This window comes from Gopherus evgoodei, chromosome 13 (assembly GCF_007399415.2).
Source record: "Gopherus evgoodei ecotype Sinaloan lineage chromosome 13, rGopEvg1_v1.p, whole genome shotgun sequence".
In the NCBI taxonomy this organism is placed as follows: Eukaryota; Metazoa; Chordata; order Testudines; family Testudinidae; genus Gopherus; species Gopherus evgoodei.
This window is the reverse complement of record NC_044334.1, coordinates 4,958,434-4,976,550: the sequence shown is the minus strand read 5'-3', so window position 1 is coordinate 4,976,550 and position 18,117 is coordinate 4,958,434. Positions and strand designations below refer to the sequence as shown.

At 45.4% G+C, this 18,117-nt stretch overlaps 1 protein-coding gene across 8 annotated transcripts in view; it reads left to right on the top strand.

Annotated features, from left to right (window-relative positions):
• The window catches only part of RPH3A (rabphilin 3A), a 119,271-nt gene that overhangs the window by 88,704 nt on the left and 12,450 nt on the right, over positions 1 to 18,117 (top strand). For all 8 annotated transcript variants that reach the window (XM_030583239.1, XM_030583240.1, XM_030583241.1 and 5 more), the window contains 9 exons: positions 681 to 764; positions 1,157 to 1,216; positions 3,939 to 4,175; positions 6,596 to 6,675; positions 9,542 to 9,616; positions 12,317 to 12,426; positions 14,190 to 14,316; positions 15,467 to 15,523; positions 16,821 to 16,972. In XM_030583239.1, coding sequence (XP_030439099.1) covers positions 681 to 764; positions 1,157 to 1,216; positions 3,939 to 4,175; positions 6,596 to 6,675; positions 9,542 to 9,616; positions 12,317 to 12,426; positions 14,190 to 14,316; positions 15,467 to 15,523; positions 16,821 to 16,972 — 982 coding nt within the window. The remainder of the gene's footprint in view (positions 1 to 680; positions 765 to 1,156; positions 1,217 to 3,938; positions 4,176 to 6,595; positions 6,676 to 9,541; positions 9,617 to 12,316; positions 12,427 to 14,189; positions 14,317 to 15,466; positions 15,524 to 16,820; positions 16,973 to 18,117) is intronic.

Here is an 18,117-nt window from a genome sequence, read left to right as displayed (position 1 = left end):
TGAATCTACTGTGGACAGTCCACACTGTAAATGGGCACCCACAGGTCAGTCACTGAATTGCTCTGTGCCTCATTGTCCCCAACAATAGTACTGGCCCAGTTTTGCAATGCACTTTACTCCTCGGATCTGAGCATCTCAATGTGTAGGCAGCTACTCTTGCTATAGCGAAAGGTGCTGGGAGAGACTGGTACTAGGTGAGTTGCTATGGCCCAGTTTTTCAGAACTATTTGATTTCAGTGGGAGGTAGGCGCCTAAACACCTTTCAGATCTGGGCCTGTGTGTACAAATATATTCCCAGCTCGGTAAGCGAGGACCCTGTTTTAGGAAACTTTGATATGGGCTTTGAATTGAATTCTTGCATACTGCCCCTGGATATGCCCAAGCAGGGGATGGCCTTTGTGCTAATGCAATTTGTTGCGGTGATGGGTTCTCTTCCCTCTCTTAAAGTAAAGCCAGGCACTCAGCTGCTGTCAGTCAGTGGTGCTCCATTGATGATTAACGGAGCCATGCTGACATGACTAGCTATAGACCCACACACCAAATCCAGTGATTTTTTTCCTGCCACTCACTGACGTGCATGTTTCTGTCTCTTACCGAACAGCTGTCATGGCTCTGCAGTTGCCTGTGTCTACGGATTCTAAATGCTCTGTTTCGCCTCTAATCTTCTCTCCTCCTTGTAGGTGTAAAACGTGCCAATTCCATTCAAGCGTCCAGGCCTCCTCCAGTGACTAGTCAGAGCTCTGTTGCCCAGGCTACTCAGCCAGGTACACGTTCTGTTTTACGTATTCTGGGTCCGTTTGTGCCATGGAGGTGCTGGCTTGTGTTGGGATGGTGCAGAATGGCTTCCCGGGGTGCAGGACTGTGCTTTGAAGGCACTACTGGTCACTGAGGTAGATGAAGGTTATTCCCCCCGTTACACTTACACACACACACAACTAGCTGTTCCCACAGGGGTGGCTTGCTACAAGCTGTGGTAGGTCTTTGTTTCCTGGGCCTGTGCCAGGAGGCGAATGAGGTTGCATACCTCATTCTCTCACTGCTGCTTGATCAATGGTAAAAATGATTCCGTTCCCAAGGACCAACCGGGGGGTGGGCAGAAGGGGGTTCTAATTATCTGCCCTGCTGCAGGATAACAAGGTAACTTTTTATACCACAGCTCCTCCAGTGAGTGGCAGACAAGAGCCCGGGCCTGCTGGGAGATATCCAGAAAGACAAGGTAAAGATTCTCAAAGGGTCCCCATCTACTGTAACACATTTATTTGGGGTCACACAGTTTCCTGCTCTAAGAGATGTTCCCTCCCTTATGTCAAAATGCTTCGAAAGGGTGACAAAGCAGGTGACAGAGTTAATGGAAAACATGGAAATTTAGGAATGAAAATATCATTCAGAGCAGAATGAATCAGGGCTATTGCACCTAAACTGTCTCTTCTGTAGCTTACCCATCTGATCTCTGGTATTTGACAAACACCATTTCAGATATTTCCATATTGTAAACGGCCTGTTCTCTGCATCAGGGCAAGAAATTCTTCTAGGCTAGTGACCTGTCGGTATGTTACTAGCATGCCCGTAAAGATAAATGGCTTAAAAAAAGTGGATTAATGGCGGCATTGGGAGCAGATTGCTCTCCCCCTCTTTTAGTCCGTGTGCCTCACTGATTCATCTCTCTGTGTTGCTCCCATTTCTCTCATTCTGCACCGTAATGATGGATTAAATGGCTAAGTCTCTCTGCTAACGTTAATTGACAGGCCAGGTCAGGGGACTGGCTTTCTGAGCAATTTTGCAGGTTATGATTTATTTAAAGCTTTGTTTTTCCTCTTAGAAGGTTAAATTCTGCTTTCATTTACCCTGGTGTAAATCTGGAGTAACTACTGATGTTGATGGGGTAACCTGATTTGCACCCGAGTGACTGAGAATAGAATTTTGCCTGTGTAGTATTACAAAAAAATAAAAAATAAAAAAATGCTCAAATTAAAATGAATGTCATCTTTCACCTTCCCTTCCTGGAGAAACAAGCTGTGCCACATTTGAATTTCAAGATGTTAATTATAAGCATTCAGTTCCATCTCCTCTATTAATTCACATTAACAAGGTGCTGCTGTATTCCCCTCAGGCTTTCATCCCAAGATCTGAGAGTAGAAGTGGGTCAGCTATCTGTTTCTGAGCTTTCAGATTTTCCTTGACTGAGCCCCTTGTATTTGGGGAATTCTGACTCAGCAAAAGGTTGGCTTGAAATGTAGCACCTCCACCACTTACAGCTTAATCCCACTGCAAAGGAAACTCTGAGAACCCCATTATGTAGAGATCACCTGATAAAAACCCAAAACCCCTCGCACATGCATTATGCAGAAGCAAAAAGGGCCCCAGATAGACGCGTTATTGTGGCTTTCATAGAGTAAAATGGGGTAAGAAATAATCCAGGATGAAGTTCATTTTTCGCTCACCATAGATTTTCCTCCCTGCTTAATTTACTAGCTGAATCAGCTGTAAGCCAAGCAGCCATCTTGGCCTATCGCCATGGCCATGCTCAGACCCCTTTGTTTAATGCGGTCCTTATGCCATGCCCATCTCTTCGATATCTGAGCACCTAAATGCCTGGGGCGGATTAGAAGCCAGGTCACCTGACTTCCAGGCCTGCATTCAAGGCAGTAGACCAGGCTACCCCCTTTTTGTGTTTGCTTTCAGCAGGAGATTGTGCTTTACTCACACGGAGGCTTGGGAGAAACGAACATAAAGTTTGCCCACTTGGGTATTGGCACCACAAGCATGGGTATAATATACACAAGGTACAGAAGCCAAGCAGAGTTTCCCCCAAACTCCTTAGCACATCACGGGTTCCCCATCCACCTAGCAATTTAAGTGGGAAAGAACCTGTATAAATGAGCTGCAGTCCCATAGAATGTGGAATGTCAGATTTGCTTATGGAAATAAGGACATAAGAGTGGGCATGCTGGGTCAGCCCAATGGTCTGTCTTCTGTTGGTGGCCAGGGCCAGATGCTTCAGAGGGAATGAACAGAACAGGGCAATTCTGAGCTCCTGGGAGTTGGTTGTTTAGGAACACCTGGAGCATAGAGTTGTGTCCCTGACCCTCTTGGCTAACAGCCATTGATGGACCTATCCTCCATGAACTTATGTAGATCAAATCATCACAACAGGCAACAGGTTTGAAGTGGCAGCAGAACCGCTGCTAGATCCGTGTCACTGTTGCAATAGAAAGGATTCCAGTGCTCATCTCATGTCTCAAACATACCAAAACCAGTCTGCGGGTGGGTTTTCAAACCTGTGGGTAGCCAAACTGGCAGTATGCGGCAGAGCCATTCTTGGCGGGTGAATCCGTATAGGGTAACAAACTTTAAAATGGTGAAAGGAAATACTTTTTAGTGTAAAAAAGCCATGAGATGATCCCTCCCTTTTATGAAGGAGTCCACAGAATAAGCATTGGTCTAGTGGGTGGGAGAAGCAGAGGGAAGAGGAATTTAAATTAATAAGATCCAATGGCTGAAAGTTGAAACTAGACACATTTCAGACAGCAAGTAAAGCGTAAATGTAAGTGAGGGTCATTAACCGTTGGAGCAGCTTACCAGGTGTTGTGGTGGATTCTCCATCACTGGCAAGTTTTAAATCAAGATTGGATGTTTTTCTGAAAGATCTGCTCTAGTTCAAACAGGAATTATTTTGGGGGCAGTTCTCTGGCCTGTATTCCAGGAAATCGGACTAGGTGACCACCGTGGTCCCTTCTGGTCTTAGAGTCTCTGAATCTGTGAAAATCAAGTAGAATCACGAACTGTGCAGATCTAAATCCCAAGTGCCCAATAACCTTGATAAAACTGGCTTAGCTGAACTTTCGGACATGAGCAATTTTAATTCTTCACCTGGAGCTCTGGTCTCCAGTGCTGCCCCCCATCTCATCTATGTTCAATGCTTATTTTCTTTTGCATAGTGAGCCAGTTGATGGGCCCTCCCCAGATAGACCCGGCCTATTCAGCAGCAGCACCCAGGGATGAGAGAGGAGATGGCGGTGGTTACTCGATGCCTGCAGCCAGAGAGGAGAGAGCTATGCGCCAGCCTGCCCCATATATGCAAGCTGCCGCTCCGCCTGCGCCACCTGCACGTCAACTCCCGCCGCCTCAGGATGACGAAGAGGATGAGGCCAACAGCTATGATTCTGATGAAGCAAGTACGTAGCCTTGTGTCAAACCATCTGGCTCTGATACAGATGGGTTATTTTGAGCCACATACGAAAAGTAACAAATCTTGGGCCAGATCCTGAATTGCTGAGGACCTGCTTTTCCCTCTGGCTTCCTCAGTGCTCAGTGCCCCTTATTCAGAGGGGGAGTGGAGATGGCACAGAGGGCTGCATTGTGGGAATGTGACTATAAATGTGAGGTCAGCAGATCCCTTCAAAGTGCACCTTGTGAGAAACTGTTCTATTTTTTATGTCGTCCTATACTCTTGAATGTTTTATATTTGGCAAAAAATGGGAACACTGTCCTTTATTAAGTGACTGCAGCTTTGATCCTTGGAGGCTCCCAGCATCCACTAAGTGCTTTTAATGCTCGGTAAATAAGTAATCAGGGAGGGAATTGTGCTATTTTGTGACTCCATTTCTCTCTGACTGAAAATAACAAACCATCTCCAAAAATTCAGCGTTTGAGTTGAATAATTCATCCTTTTAGGAAGGCGCCCAAGGGTCTAAGTTTCAACTCCATGCAACTTGGTTTTAAACCTTGAAAAAGGGGAAAGTCAAAAACTGAACTGATAATGTAGAGCCCCGTTAAAGGCACAGTATTTGCAGAGACTGAGTGGAGACTATGGCTTTGACCTAGAGCTAAATCCTACAAACTTTCCTCAAGAGACGGTCCCATTGTTTTCAACATGGCTTGCAGGATCAGGGCCTAGATTTTTAAAGCTATGTAGGCGCCTAAGCCTATGGCCCCAGGACCTTCGTTTATTTTACTCTCTCTAATATATGCCATTATGTAGCGTGTGTGTAAATGCAGACGTCCATGTTTGTACGCATATGAAAAGAAGTTCAGGTCAAGCCTCTATTTTTCTTTAGCTGCATGAAATACCAGTAGACAGATCCATCAGTATAAAGGAGAGATCCTTGTGATTTCAGTAGTTCTGCACTAAGATTGCCCCCCCGCCATCCTAATTCATGAGTTTACTGGCCATAAGAGTGAAGATCAGGAACTCCATGGAGGCATCACTTCATGGTTTCAAACCTTTTTCTGGGGAGAAGGACGAGGGTGGTTAGGAACCACGAGGAAGTGCATAAATATTAGGCAGAGAGGAAAGTGGCCATGAGGAAATTTAGTACAGTGGGAGCCCGTGTCTAACATTTCCTCTCTCCAGTTAAATTTAGGTGAGCACCCAACAAAATGAGTATGCAGAACGCAGGCTGGAAACAACATGAAACATGGGGTAATTGGCAGTCTCTGCTCACTTGGGAGAAGCTGCTGAAGTTCAGGGCTAAAGTGCACTAGCAGGTCATATAAAGATGTGGTCTGCATTGTGCAGCTGCTTTGTGTCGTTAATAGGTCTTGCTTGTGCTGTCACTTTTTTGTTTTCATGCTGAGCACTGAAGTCAGCTAAAACTCTGTGGTCCCTCCTCTGAGTTCCAGGTAAATGTTTGCATAGCTCTGTTCTGATAATGTTCTGACTACTGCAGCTCATGAATTTGGCCAGGAGATGCTGTGATGGTAGGTTAGTTGGTGACTGTGTGAAATAATGGCTGCGGTGTTTTAAATGCCCTTTAAATCCATGCACACAATTTTTCACTTGCAGTCACAAGAGCAAAGGGGAACATATAGATCAGGCCTGCAGACCAGGTCGTTAGAGGCTATCCTTTGCAGTCCCAATTACTTGTGCCCATAGTCAATTCTGGGTGTTAAATTAGAAGCTAAAATGGATTGCGTGTCATAATGCTGTAGGTTGAAGTCTTTGTGATGTGATGCACCATGGTTGCCCTGTTCTCCAAGAGGTTTGGGCTCTCTGTGATGTTGGAATGCCCCTTGGCAGAGAGGTGCTGTCCTTTTAGGAGAGAGCGGCTAAGGTCATAGTCAGCAATTTAAAATGGTGTATCTGCCTGGGGTGAGTTTTGGGAGGAGACTTGCCAGGCAAATGGTATGGAGAGCTGGTCAGAACACTTTGGATGAAATGAGATTTTATTGCTTAGAGACCTCACTGGGAGACCCAGTTCAAGCCCCTGCTCTGCCTGAATTGGGGTGGTCTGGGATGAAAAACTCCTTTGAATCAGGCAAGCAGGGACTTTAAACCTGCTTCTCCCCCCCCACTGCCACGTTTTCGTAAAAACTTTCAAAAGATTTTCTTGTTCCAACGTGGAATGAAAACCAATTTTAGAACCTCGGGAGTTGCCATGAATGGAATTGCCGTCCTGTCAGCTCTCACTGGCATGGCAGAATGCGCGTTGGACTGCGTGGTACCCTCCTTTCCGTAGTGCTGCTCTGCCTTTGATGCTTGGAGCCTCCAGGGTTTCATATTGGTATCGCTAGGCCGGGTGGATGAAATATCTCTAGTGGCTTTGTTCTTAATAAAACCATCTCTTACCTTTCCCTCTCCCCTCTTGCTAATTAGCCACGCTGGGGGCTCTGGAGTTCAGTCTGCTCTACGACCAGGAGAAGAGCTCTTTGCACTGCACTCTCATCAAAGCCAAAGTAAGTGTGCCCTTGGAGCAAAATAAAATGACTTAGGAGAAGGTCGGCAGAGGCACCTGCTCGTTTTATGTACACAGGCCGTTGTCCTCCCCTGGAAGAGCATATTTCAGAAACACCTCTCTCTATTTTCATATGCTCCCCACCACCTAGTCTGGTTTCCACCCAACTGAATGCAATGGAACTGAAGCTAGTTCTGCCACCATCTCTCTCTCTCTCTCCACCAGCCAGGCGACCCACACAGGCATTACTAACAAGGATGTGTGATATCTATTTCTGTAATAGCTGGGTGCTGGAGGTAACAATAATTCCTTTAAGGGTGAGGTGCAGGATTCTCTGCTCTTCCACCTCGCTGCAGACTTAGGAGGCATTAGGGCTGCACTGAGCACGTCTAAACTTCCTTCCAGCGCAAGAGTGCCTACTGGTTCTAGAGAGATTCCCCATTCCAAGTGTAGGGAACATCTCGGAAACCTCTGCTGTCCCTAAAAGTGGTAGAAGTGTGTTTTTCCAGGATAGGAGGCATATGTGAGCCCTTGTTCTGCCACACAGGAAAAGGCAGATGGGAGGGTCTTGTACCAGGCCCTAAATGTAGCAAGGCACGGGCTCAGTCTGATGGCTAGTGGTAGCAAACTCTCCTGCTGAGGTCCCTCCCCCAAAAAACAGTCTGTCCCTGGACACAGCAAGTTACAACGTGGGTTTCATCATCTGCTCTAGCATCTGCCTCGCATGTATCTGCTGAAGTAGACTTGGGTAGGCAGGATAGCTAAGCCGCAGCTGCTTAAGGCCACCAAGTCCTTGAATAGGCAATTTCCAGTGTGACGTGTCTCTGAACTGGAATCCCTGTGCTGCAGAATGTCGTTAGGAGATGGACGAGAGGAGGTGATTATTTCTTGCAGCAGTTGAGCAGATAATGGAGACTTGAGCTGGCTTCATAGGCCACGTGCCGGCATCACATGTTTGACCTGAGCCTAGCTAGAGGCAACCTATGCCTGAGTGTGCAGATGCGTGTTCTGGATAGGAGTACATCCGACAGGCTGAGTGCACTGTAACTACGCACGAACTTGCTCAGGTTAATTGATTTCCCACAGCCATCTCATGGGGTTATCGGGGTTATTTCTGCCCATGTGCAGTGGATTGATTATAGCAACTGTAACCAGGACAGTTACTTGAGTTATGCTAAAAATAATTGGGGTAGTTAATTCCATCTCCTTTAACCACCTGCGACAGCCGTTAGTACCAAGGCTCTCAGAACTGAGCAGGGGCCTTGCAGAGACGGCAGCAGACAAGTTAAGACGTCAGCCCTTTATTTCCATGATTCCTGTTTGTAATGATACAGTTGACCTGCCATTTCTGTTCTTGCTTTCAAGCAAAATCAGCAATGTTTAGCTGCCATTGAGTGTATGTGCAGTGAAACCCCAGGCTCCAGCACTGTGAGCAATGTCTGACTAGGTCCTAAAACTCTACTCTCACTCCTGCTAAAATTGCAAGGCAGAGAAGTCCACAAAAGCTCTGAATTTAACAGCACAGATTCAGGTCTGAATCCAGAATTTGTTACTGTCGCTATGTAACCCCACCGCCCGCTGACCTTCACAGATAATGTACCTCGCTGCCCGTGCATCTGCAGCGCTCATATCATATCTGGTTAGAGCAGGTGACGTCAGGCTACCCAAAGTACAGGCTGCCATTCCTCCATATTGCCTGATGGGAACAGGCTGTGCTCTGCAGTGAAAATTCCCCAAACCTCAGATCTGATGAACACAGTCTGATTTCCCATAGCAGTGAACAGCTCAAACTGAAACACCTGACAAAGGCAAATACCCCGGTTAACTCTGAGGCAGTCCTATAGACAAAAGCCTAAATTTGCCAAAGCCACTAGTGATTTTGGGTGCCTACCTAAAATGGGTCTGATTTCCAGAGGGTGGGTTCTCAGCACTTCTAGATGATCAGTCCCCTTTTAAGGTGCCTTGAGGTGAGCACCCAAAATCCCTAGTCATGTGGGAAAATATAGGCCCAAGTGCTTTCTGCTGCAGCCAACTGTGTTCCAGTAGTTTGTGGTGAGGCCATAGGATGGATTTGCATCCTTAATGCCTTGAGAAACAGAGGTAAAGCCCTGAAGCCTGATTCTCCTCCCTGCCTAGAACTCTGGTTGGTCCTGCTGAAGGTAGTTGGGGATCCTGCAAGCCTGAGGGGAAACTGATGTTTACATTTCACCAGTTCTGTAGGGTGTATGCCATTGAATGCTCGAATTCCTGCTATCGCTGTCCTGTAGAGAAGGCTCGTAATTCCAGTGCGTATATGTGCCAGTGGTAGTGAAGTGTGCAGCATTTTCCACTTTGAAAATGCCAACGTGCACCTCTGAACATGCCTCCTCCCCTACTGCATCCCAGCTTCCCATGCATTCGCTCTCTCTGGAAGACTCAATCCTCTTACATGTTCAGGAATGACTTTCTGGATGAAGGAGGTCTCTCCTCTTTGTGCTAAACCCAGCGGCATCATTTCGGGCTAGCTCATCATTCTCTTTTGTAGGGAATGAAGACATGGAGGCAAACCTTTGTTTCTTGAATGTGAGTTTGGAAGCTGGCTGGGGATAATGCAGATCTGTCTGTTAGGTCGCACAGGACTCAAACACAATGTGAGGAAGTTGATAGCAGAAAGTAGCATTGGTCTGATATTTAGAAGCTGAACTCACAGTGTTGGTTCAGTGTTGAGACTGGATATTGGGCTTTCCGCTTATTCAGAACAAAGAGCCTTGCTTTATCCAGCACATACCTTCCGTTCCCTTTATTAATTTATATTTCATAATAAACTATTGCTAAATCCTTCCCCGCATTGTATTTAAAGATGGCTAACCCCCTTCTTTATCTTTTAGGGCTTAAAACCAATGGACTCCAATGGTTTAGCTGATCCTTATGTAAAGTTGCACCTATTGCCAGGAGCCAGTAAGGTAAATGTCTATCAATTCGTTTGCTTAACTCTGTTACATTGAAACTATGAACAAAAATATTACAGTACTGCTGTGGAGATTTTCCAAAGAACTAAGATGGCTAATTCCCATTAAAATTAATAGGAGCTTGACATTCAAAGCCTCTAGGCTGCTCTGGAAATCTCAGCTCACAGGCCTAAAAATATTCCACATGGAGAGAGAGACCTACAATGCTGCGTTAATCCTGAGTGTTGATACTTTTAAAATTGAAAATAACAATAGTGTGCATGGAAGGAATGAGAGAAGGTCGCAAACGCAGCTGCTCTGTAGTTATTCGGAAGGTTGCCTGGGTCTCTCCCCTCTGATTTCGGTACACAGTTGCTCCTTGCTGTTATCCAGTATGTGACCTGCTCAAGAAAATGAAGTCTTGGGCCAAGCCAGCTTCCTGACGCCTGCATCTCTTAGGATGAATGGTGATTGTAGACACTGTGATGTAGGTTCTGGAAATTCAGAAGCGTGAAACCTACAGTAATTCAGTAGAGATGAACTGCACTAAATGTTCTGCTGTTCCCTGACACACTCAAGAGCTCACACAGGCCTTCTAGGATATTTCCTGTCTGATGGCTGCTCACTATTGTTCAGAAAAAAGATGCTTTCTGGGGTCCACCCCATGAGACAACCGAGCTGAACACCCCTTAACACTGCTCATGCTCATATCTGAATGCGAACAGATGGGATTGGCTCACCAGGCTGATCTAAAACCCCAGAGCTGAGAACACTTGTGTTGGAAAAGTTTGAATCTGATTATTTTTTAATCATGTTAATTACGGTGATACCTAAGGACCCACCAAGAACGGGGCCTATGGTGGGAGGCCCTGTACTAACACAGAACAGCAGATTGTCTCTGCCTTGGAGAGTTTACAGCAGGACCCTCTGCACTGGCTGCTTCTGCAGGTGCTCCTACCAGCTGGAATCTCTGGCTGGTTCCTCTCAATCTGGATCTGGATTTTTCTTTGTCTCAGAGTCAACTCTAGTCTTTTTTTTTTTCTCCCTTGGCACATTAAGATTAATTGGATTGATTGTGTTATTTACACACTATGTACCAAGCAGGCTCCTCCTCCACCCAGTAACCGGCTTCTAACGCCCTCATTGCTGTTAAATAGAACCTTGGCCTTTGTCCCATTGAAGTCAATTCTGCTATTAGTGGAGCAAAGTGCTTATTTTTGCAAGTGTCTCAGCGCCTCCTTAATTCTGGATAGAAATGAATAGGACACTGGTGAATAGGGAGCGGAATAGCTCAGCCTGGTGGCCTTTGTTAATGGGTGAGGGTCTTTTCGTATTGCCTTCGGTTTTGCATGTTTCACAGCAGCCTTGCAGAAGTGAGCAGCGGACAGAACATCTCGAAAGACTAATACCTAGTTAATGAGCACAGAGAAGCTTCCGCAAAGGTGACATTGTTAATGCAACAGAAAACATCTGACACAAAATCTAATTATTACTAGAGTCTGAAAGATCAATTTTACTTTGAAGGTTTTGCGTGTTCTAATTAGAACTGTGAAAAAAAAATCCACCAAGTTAGTAAATGCACCAATTAGTTTCCTCATCAAAGAAAGCTCTGTAAACTCTCGCTCCCAGGACCAGCTGAACTGAATTCAGTGGAGAAAACTTCTAGGAAGAAATGAACATTGTTGGCCCATTGCCTAACAAATGTCTCTTCTGTTTCCTGTGGGGATTCAAAGATTTTTTTTTTCTCTCTCTCTCTGGCTGAATTATACTCAAAGGAAATGACTCAGGTGCCAACCTCTTTCAAAATAATGTTAATAAAAAGTTTGTAATTTACACTTCATGCACTTTGGGATCAGATTGGCTCAAACAACAAAACAAAAGAAACATTCTGGCACAACTGCAAAATATGGACAGAATCTGTCCCTAGTGTAGGATCTGAGTAGTCTATGTCCCCAGTGTTTTGGGCTAGTCTTCCTTTCTCATCCTTTTTTTCATACATTGGAAAAAAATTCTCCAGTTAGAAGCATCTGGGATCTTGTTGTTAGTGTTACATTCCTCTGTTCATCCAGTTCTCATCTATGGCGTATCTTTCTACTTCGCAACAGTGGAAGGAGGCTACTAATCTTGCCCAAGCAGAGAATCCCACCTAGATGTGGAATCTTGATTAGTAGGAATAATTTTCCCACATGGCACAAGAGATGCAGAAGCCAAGACTTTACTAACTTGGGAATCAGTTAATTTTCTGTTTGTACAAGGGCTGAATTGGCTAAGTAAATATGAACAAGTGAGAGGGAGGCAAGAAAGTTCCAGCTTCTTAGGCTTTTCATTTATTTTAGGCCACAAAGTTCATTTTCCAGTGGGCTGTGCCTGATCTTCTAAACTGCCATGGCCTGGTAAACACCTCAACTTCCTTTAGAAGAAGAGGCTCTGTGCATCTGGGTCAAATGCTGAGGATTGGAGTTTGACTCTTAAATGAGACTAGTTTGGCGATTTTGGTTTACAGACATTTCTTAAAATTAAAAATGTTAGGCTGTAATACTTTGCTTGGGTGAGTGACCCTCAATGAAGTCAAATACCGGGGAACCATGGGAGTGCTCATGTGAGGAAAGATCACAGGACTGACCCACTATCTGCATAACTGTTGACCCGGGACCATTTTAGGCTGCAGACAGTGTGTGTGATTAGTTCTTTGTTTTAATTTTTGAAACCCAACAGTCAAACAAATTGAGGACCAAGACTCTGCGCAACACTCGCAACCCCGTATGGAATGAGACACTGGTGTATCATGGCATTACGGATGAAGATATGCAAAGGAAAACACTCAGGCAAGTTGAAGACAAAATCCCAGTGTCTTACACTGGGAATTACAGTGGATGAGAAGCTGGGTATGAGTCCGCAGTGTGCCCTTGTTGTCAAGAAGGCTAACTGCATATTGTGCTGCATTAGTAGGAGCATTGCCAGCAGGTCGAGGGAAATGATTATTCCCCTCTATTCGGCACTGGTGAGGCCACAACTGGAGTATTGCATCTTGTTTTGGTCCCCTCACTGCTGAAAGAATGTGGACAAATTGGAAAGAATCCAGTGGAGGGCAATGAAAATGATTAGGGGGCTGGGGCACATGGCTTATGAGGAGAAGCTGAGGGAACTGGGCTTATTTAGTCTGCAGAAGAGAAGAGTGAGGGGGGATTTGATAGCAACCTTCAACTACCTGAAGGGAGCTCTGAAGAGGATGGAGCTTGGCTGTTCTCAGTGGTGGCAGAAGACAGAACAGGGAGCAATGGTCTCAAGTTGTAGTGGGGGAGATCTAGGTTGGATATTAGGAAAAACTTTCACTAGGAGGATGGTGAAGTACTGGAATGGGTTACTCTAGGGAGGTAGTGGAATCTCCCTCCTTAAAGGCTTTTTAAGGTGCTGGCTGGGATGATTTAGTTGGAGTTGGTCCTGCTTTGAGCAGGGGATTGGACTAGATGACCTCCTGAGGTCTCTTCCAACCCTAATTTTCTCTGATTCTATGAAAGTGCTCTGTGATGGCGAACTCTGTGCGCCTTCTGCACAGGAGTGAGTGTCATTCCCTGTTGCAGCACTTAAAGTTATCTACCTTTGCAACCCTTTAAGAAATTGGGCAGAAGTAGAGCTGAATAGGTAGGGTAGGAACAGTTTTTCATCGGAAAATGGAGTTTAATCAAAACCACAACATTTCATGGGGATGTGTCGATTTTAGATGAAATTTTTGATGGAAGAAAGTCTTAACAAATTGTTTAGATCAGGGATCAACAACCTTTCAGAAGTGGTGTGCTGAGTCTTCATTTGTTCACTCTAATTTAAGGTTTTGCGTGCCAGCCATACATTGTAACGTTTTTAGAAGGTCTCTTTCTATCAGTCTATAATATATAACTAAACTTTTGTTGTATGTAAAGTAAATAAGGGTTTTTAAATGTTTAAGAATCTTCATTTAAAATTAAATTAAAATTAAAATGCAGAGCTCCCTGGACTGGTGGCCAGGACCTGGGCAGTGTGAGTGCCACTGAAAATCAGCTCGCGTGCTGCCTTCGGCACCCATGCCATAGGTTGCCTACCCCTGGTTTAGATAATGTCAAAATGTTTCACTTTGACTTCATCATGTTTTATTTCCTTTAAACTTGTGTACTATTATAATTTAAATAATATATTGTCTATTTAATATTAAATATTTTATATACTATTTTGACATTATCAAAATGAAATGTTTTTAACATATTGAAACTGAATGTTTTCACATTATTCTAGCAAAATATTTGAGTGGTTCTGAATTGGTTTTTCAGAATTTCCATTCCACAGGAAATTTCAAAATTTTGGCTTTTTGCTCTGAATTGGAACAAATTAAAAAATGTCAGAATTTCTTGAGGAAACGAAGTTGTTTTCCAACCAGCTCTGGTCAGAAGTTAAATCGAGGCTGCTCGATTTGGCAGGTATCTTAGATGTGAGATTTTTAGGGTTTGCTGTCTACATTATTCCCGCAAACAATTTTTTTGGGTTGCATAGCATAGAGTCTGAGCTGGGAAATGCTCCAGCCTATTCAATATTAGGTCCTTTTTCTTGTTCAATTCAGGATCTCGGTGTGCGATGAAGACAAATTTGGCCACAATGAATTTATCGGTGAAACTCGAGTTTCTCTGAAGAAACTCAAATCCAACCAGAAAAAGAACTTCAACATCTGCTTGGAGAGAGTAATACCGGTAAGTCTCGTGAAGTTCTGCTATGTTGTCATTATTTCTGGTGCTTTATATAAAAGTAGCATTCAATGGACTTTGGAGTGACAGTGAATTTGAGACTCCTGAGTGGCTATGTGACCTGTGAAAGTGAAGGTCTCTGGGAAGGTGTTCAGAACCTTAGGGCCAGTTTCTGGTCTCGGTTGCGGCAGTATGAATATGAAATAACTTCATTGTAGGCCATCATGGAGATCAGAATCTGGTCCAAGCACTGCCTAGCCTGTTGGTGTGATGAACAGTTCTTCAGTGCACGGGGCACCCTGTTCCATGGACTAGCACAAGTCTCATTTATAAGATATTAACCCCGCTGCACCCCGAAAACATCCTGTGATGTGGACAAAGAGCAAAACTCTGCTCTTGGATCTGCATGCTGACTCTTGTACCCTGGTCTCCCAGAGACAGTTCTGTAAATGTAGGAAGAGCAGTGTAACAGAGCTGATATCACTACTTTAGGGCTGAGAGCAGATTTTTGCTCACAGGCTTTAAACAAGGAAAACTGCTGAGGTAAGATCACTAATAGCTCTAGTAGGAACCTGTCTGAGCAGCCTGTGTGGCATTCCTGTCCAACTGTTTAAAACTAGAGAAGGAATCCTAGATAAAGGACTGACCCATGAGTGAGTAGCATATTGCATGTTCCTCTGTACAGCTTTGGAATATGGTTGGCTTCCTTCCCTAGAAATAACTCTTATGGACACCTACAAGCTGCTTTAAATAGTTTGGTGGCCTGTAGCTCTCCTGACAAGAGAGTGCCCTGCGATCCAGTATCCAACCACAATTTTCCAGAAGGGGAATTAGGTGAGATGACTGATTACATGGGTGGGGAAAAGACTGCAGTCCTGTGTGCATGGAATAGATTCAGATCTATGGCTCTGGCCATCGGAAAATAGGAATAAAGAAATTTTTGAAGTTTGATGGGTGGACAGAAGCCACATCACTCAGTGAAGAGCCTGTAGGTGTGTGGGACAGATTGACACCCCTCCTCCCCTGAGGTCAGTGAGTGGACACTGTGGCTGAGTTTGACCTGTTGGGTGTGGGCATGAATATTGTTTCTGTAGGGAGAGGCCTCTCTCTGCCTATGGAGTTATTAAAGGGAGTCTCTCTTTGTTCCTATTCCAAGATGAAGCGGGCTGGAACGACCGGATCCTCTCGCGGGATGGCGCTGTACGAAGAGGAGGTAAGAGGCGGTGCTGCCCATGCTCCTCTGGCTCTGCTTTCAAAGGGCATCCTTAGCTAAGGGGCAAGAGGCACCGTTTTCTATCCTTTTGGTGCCACTAGTGAATGATAGCTTTTTTTGCTTTATAATCCCACTTCGAGAGCGTCTCAGCAGCTGCTTATTATGCAGGTCACCTATGCAGGGCCATAGCAAGAGTCATGCTCTAGGTATGACGGCGCTGCAGTCGGAGGTGTTTGCCAATATATCCGCTCTCTGTAAGCTAGCTAGCTTGAGTGCTGATAGCAGCCAAGCGCCGGCAGCATAGATTACCACCGGAGTACATAGCCAGGGTCCTGGGTGGGCTTGCACATACTGCTATTGGTACTTGCTCTAGCTAGAGTGATGCTATCTTTGGTATAGCTACACGGACTTAAATCCCGTCTCTGTCATGTAGACGTACCCTAAGAGTGCACTGCTTCCCTGTTATCCGCCTCTTGAGTGAGTAACAGAATTGCTCTCCCGATGCCCCCAGTATAGAGCCCGCTGGAGGGTGGGATCCCAAGGTCATTCCTGAGCCCAGGTATCTCACAGGGGAACACATCATGCTACCAGTTGGGTGGGATGTGCATATCTCTCTAGTGCCAGCTCAAACGTCTAGTTGTGGTGCTGATGCTAATAGTGGAGGTGAATTTCTTTGACTGCTTTGCAGGCCTGGAGGACTCAGGCATTTCCCCCATGAGCTGTCACTTTTTTCCTGTTTCAGACCCCATGTGACAAGAAGGGAGGGTTAGTTAATGGTTGCAGAAGGAGCTGCTGAAGTGCCAAGTGGGAGGTGGAAATGTTACATGTGTGATCTCTCTCTCTCCCTGTTCTGCCTTCAGAGCATCTGCTTGCCAAGGCCCTTTCAGATTGTAGGTTCATTCCAACCTGAACCTGAGACTAAAAGGTGCCACGTGTGACCCCCCAGACAAAATGAAAACAGCTACAACTTTCTTGCAAACCTTTAAATGGGGTCTGCCGATTTAACCTAACTTACGCATACAAGCCTTTTCAATCCTTATCGAATATTAAAAATAGAATCATAATAACTGGACCTGGCTTCTGCACATTGTATTGGTCACCTTGGCCTCTGTGCTTAAACACTTCCTCGCCTCCTTCTGTTATCTCGTGTGGTTCCTTTTCAAGCTTTTCCCTTTAGTCATTTCCTCTTTCCTGCACAATGGATTCTGGTGAGTCCCTGGCTCCATATTCCTGTATGGATGAGTTTCTGGTCTCTCTTATCCCAGTCCCCACTCATTCCTCTGGCTTCGTCTCGTAGGTAGACCGCGGTGGTGATGTGGAAGAACGAGGAAAGATCCTTGTGTCCCTCATGTACAGCACCCAGCAGGGAGGCCTAATTGTTGGCATTGTCCGTTGTGTCCATTTAGCTGCCATGGATGCCAATGGATACTCAGATCCTTTTGTTAAACTGTAAGTTGGAACCCAAAAGTTCTGAAGTGTTTGTTGTGCCATCGCGCGGGGAGCAAACTCCATGCTGGAGCGTGTGTGAGGTGGGTTACGTTAAAGCCTGGTTATTCTCAGAGAAATAACTCTCTGTTAAACATGGTGGCTTCTAATTCTGTCATGTACCTGCTCCGTGAATTTCACCGCCCGAAATGCATTTTAACTGGCATTATTGCTGCAAAGCCCATACAACAGTGGAAGGGTAAAATGGATTCTATCCAGCTTCATGCAAAACCAATGACATTGTGAGCTGAACTGTACCTGCAGGCTCTTCGGGATTGCAATGAGGCATGCTGCCATTCACACGGCACAAATACATACACACTATGTGGGCTTCTGATGCGCCTTTTCCATGTGCATTCCAGAGCGATTCCAAACTCAGGTTCTGATTCTTCACTCCTCAAGACATACCAGTGTAAAACGGCTGTAGCAGAGTGGAGAATCAGACCCTCAGTAGCTGACCCACTGTGATTGAAGTCTTGATAATCGTGTGGTATATACACAAAACAATCTCGCTGCTGGCTGCGGGGCATGGTGGTGCACATGAGATTCGCTGTTCATCCCTGATGCCCTGTCATAACCTGTTCCCAGAGTTGGACCTTAGCGTCCAAAATATGGGGGTTAGCATGAAAACCTCCAAGCTTAGTTATCAGCTTGGACCTGGTAAAGCTGCCACCACCCAAAAAATTAGAGTGTTTTGGGGCACTCTGGTCCCCCCAAAAACCTTCCCTGGGGACCCCAAAGACCCAAATTCCTTGAGTCTTACAACAAAGGGGAATAAACCATCTCCCTTCCCCCTCCTCCCCTCCAGGTGGACCCTCCCTGGGTTCCTGGAGAGATACACAGAAGGAAGCTCCGTGAATCTAAACAGAGGGATTCCACCCTCCCTATTTCCAGTCCTGGAAATAGGTACCGAGAGAGAGAGCCAAGCTCCCCCCTCAACCCCCTCCTTCACCCGAGGGAATGCAAAGTAGGGCTAGTAAATCTAACACACACAGATTTCCCCCTGACTTCTTCCTCCCACCAATTCCCTGGTGAGCTACAGACTCAATTCCCTGGAGTTCCCCACCAAAGAAAAACTCCAACAGGTCTTAAAAAGAAAGCTTTATATA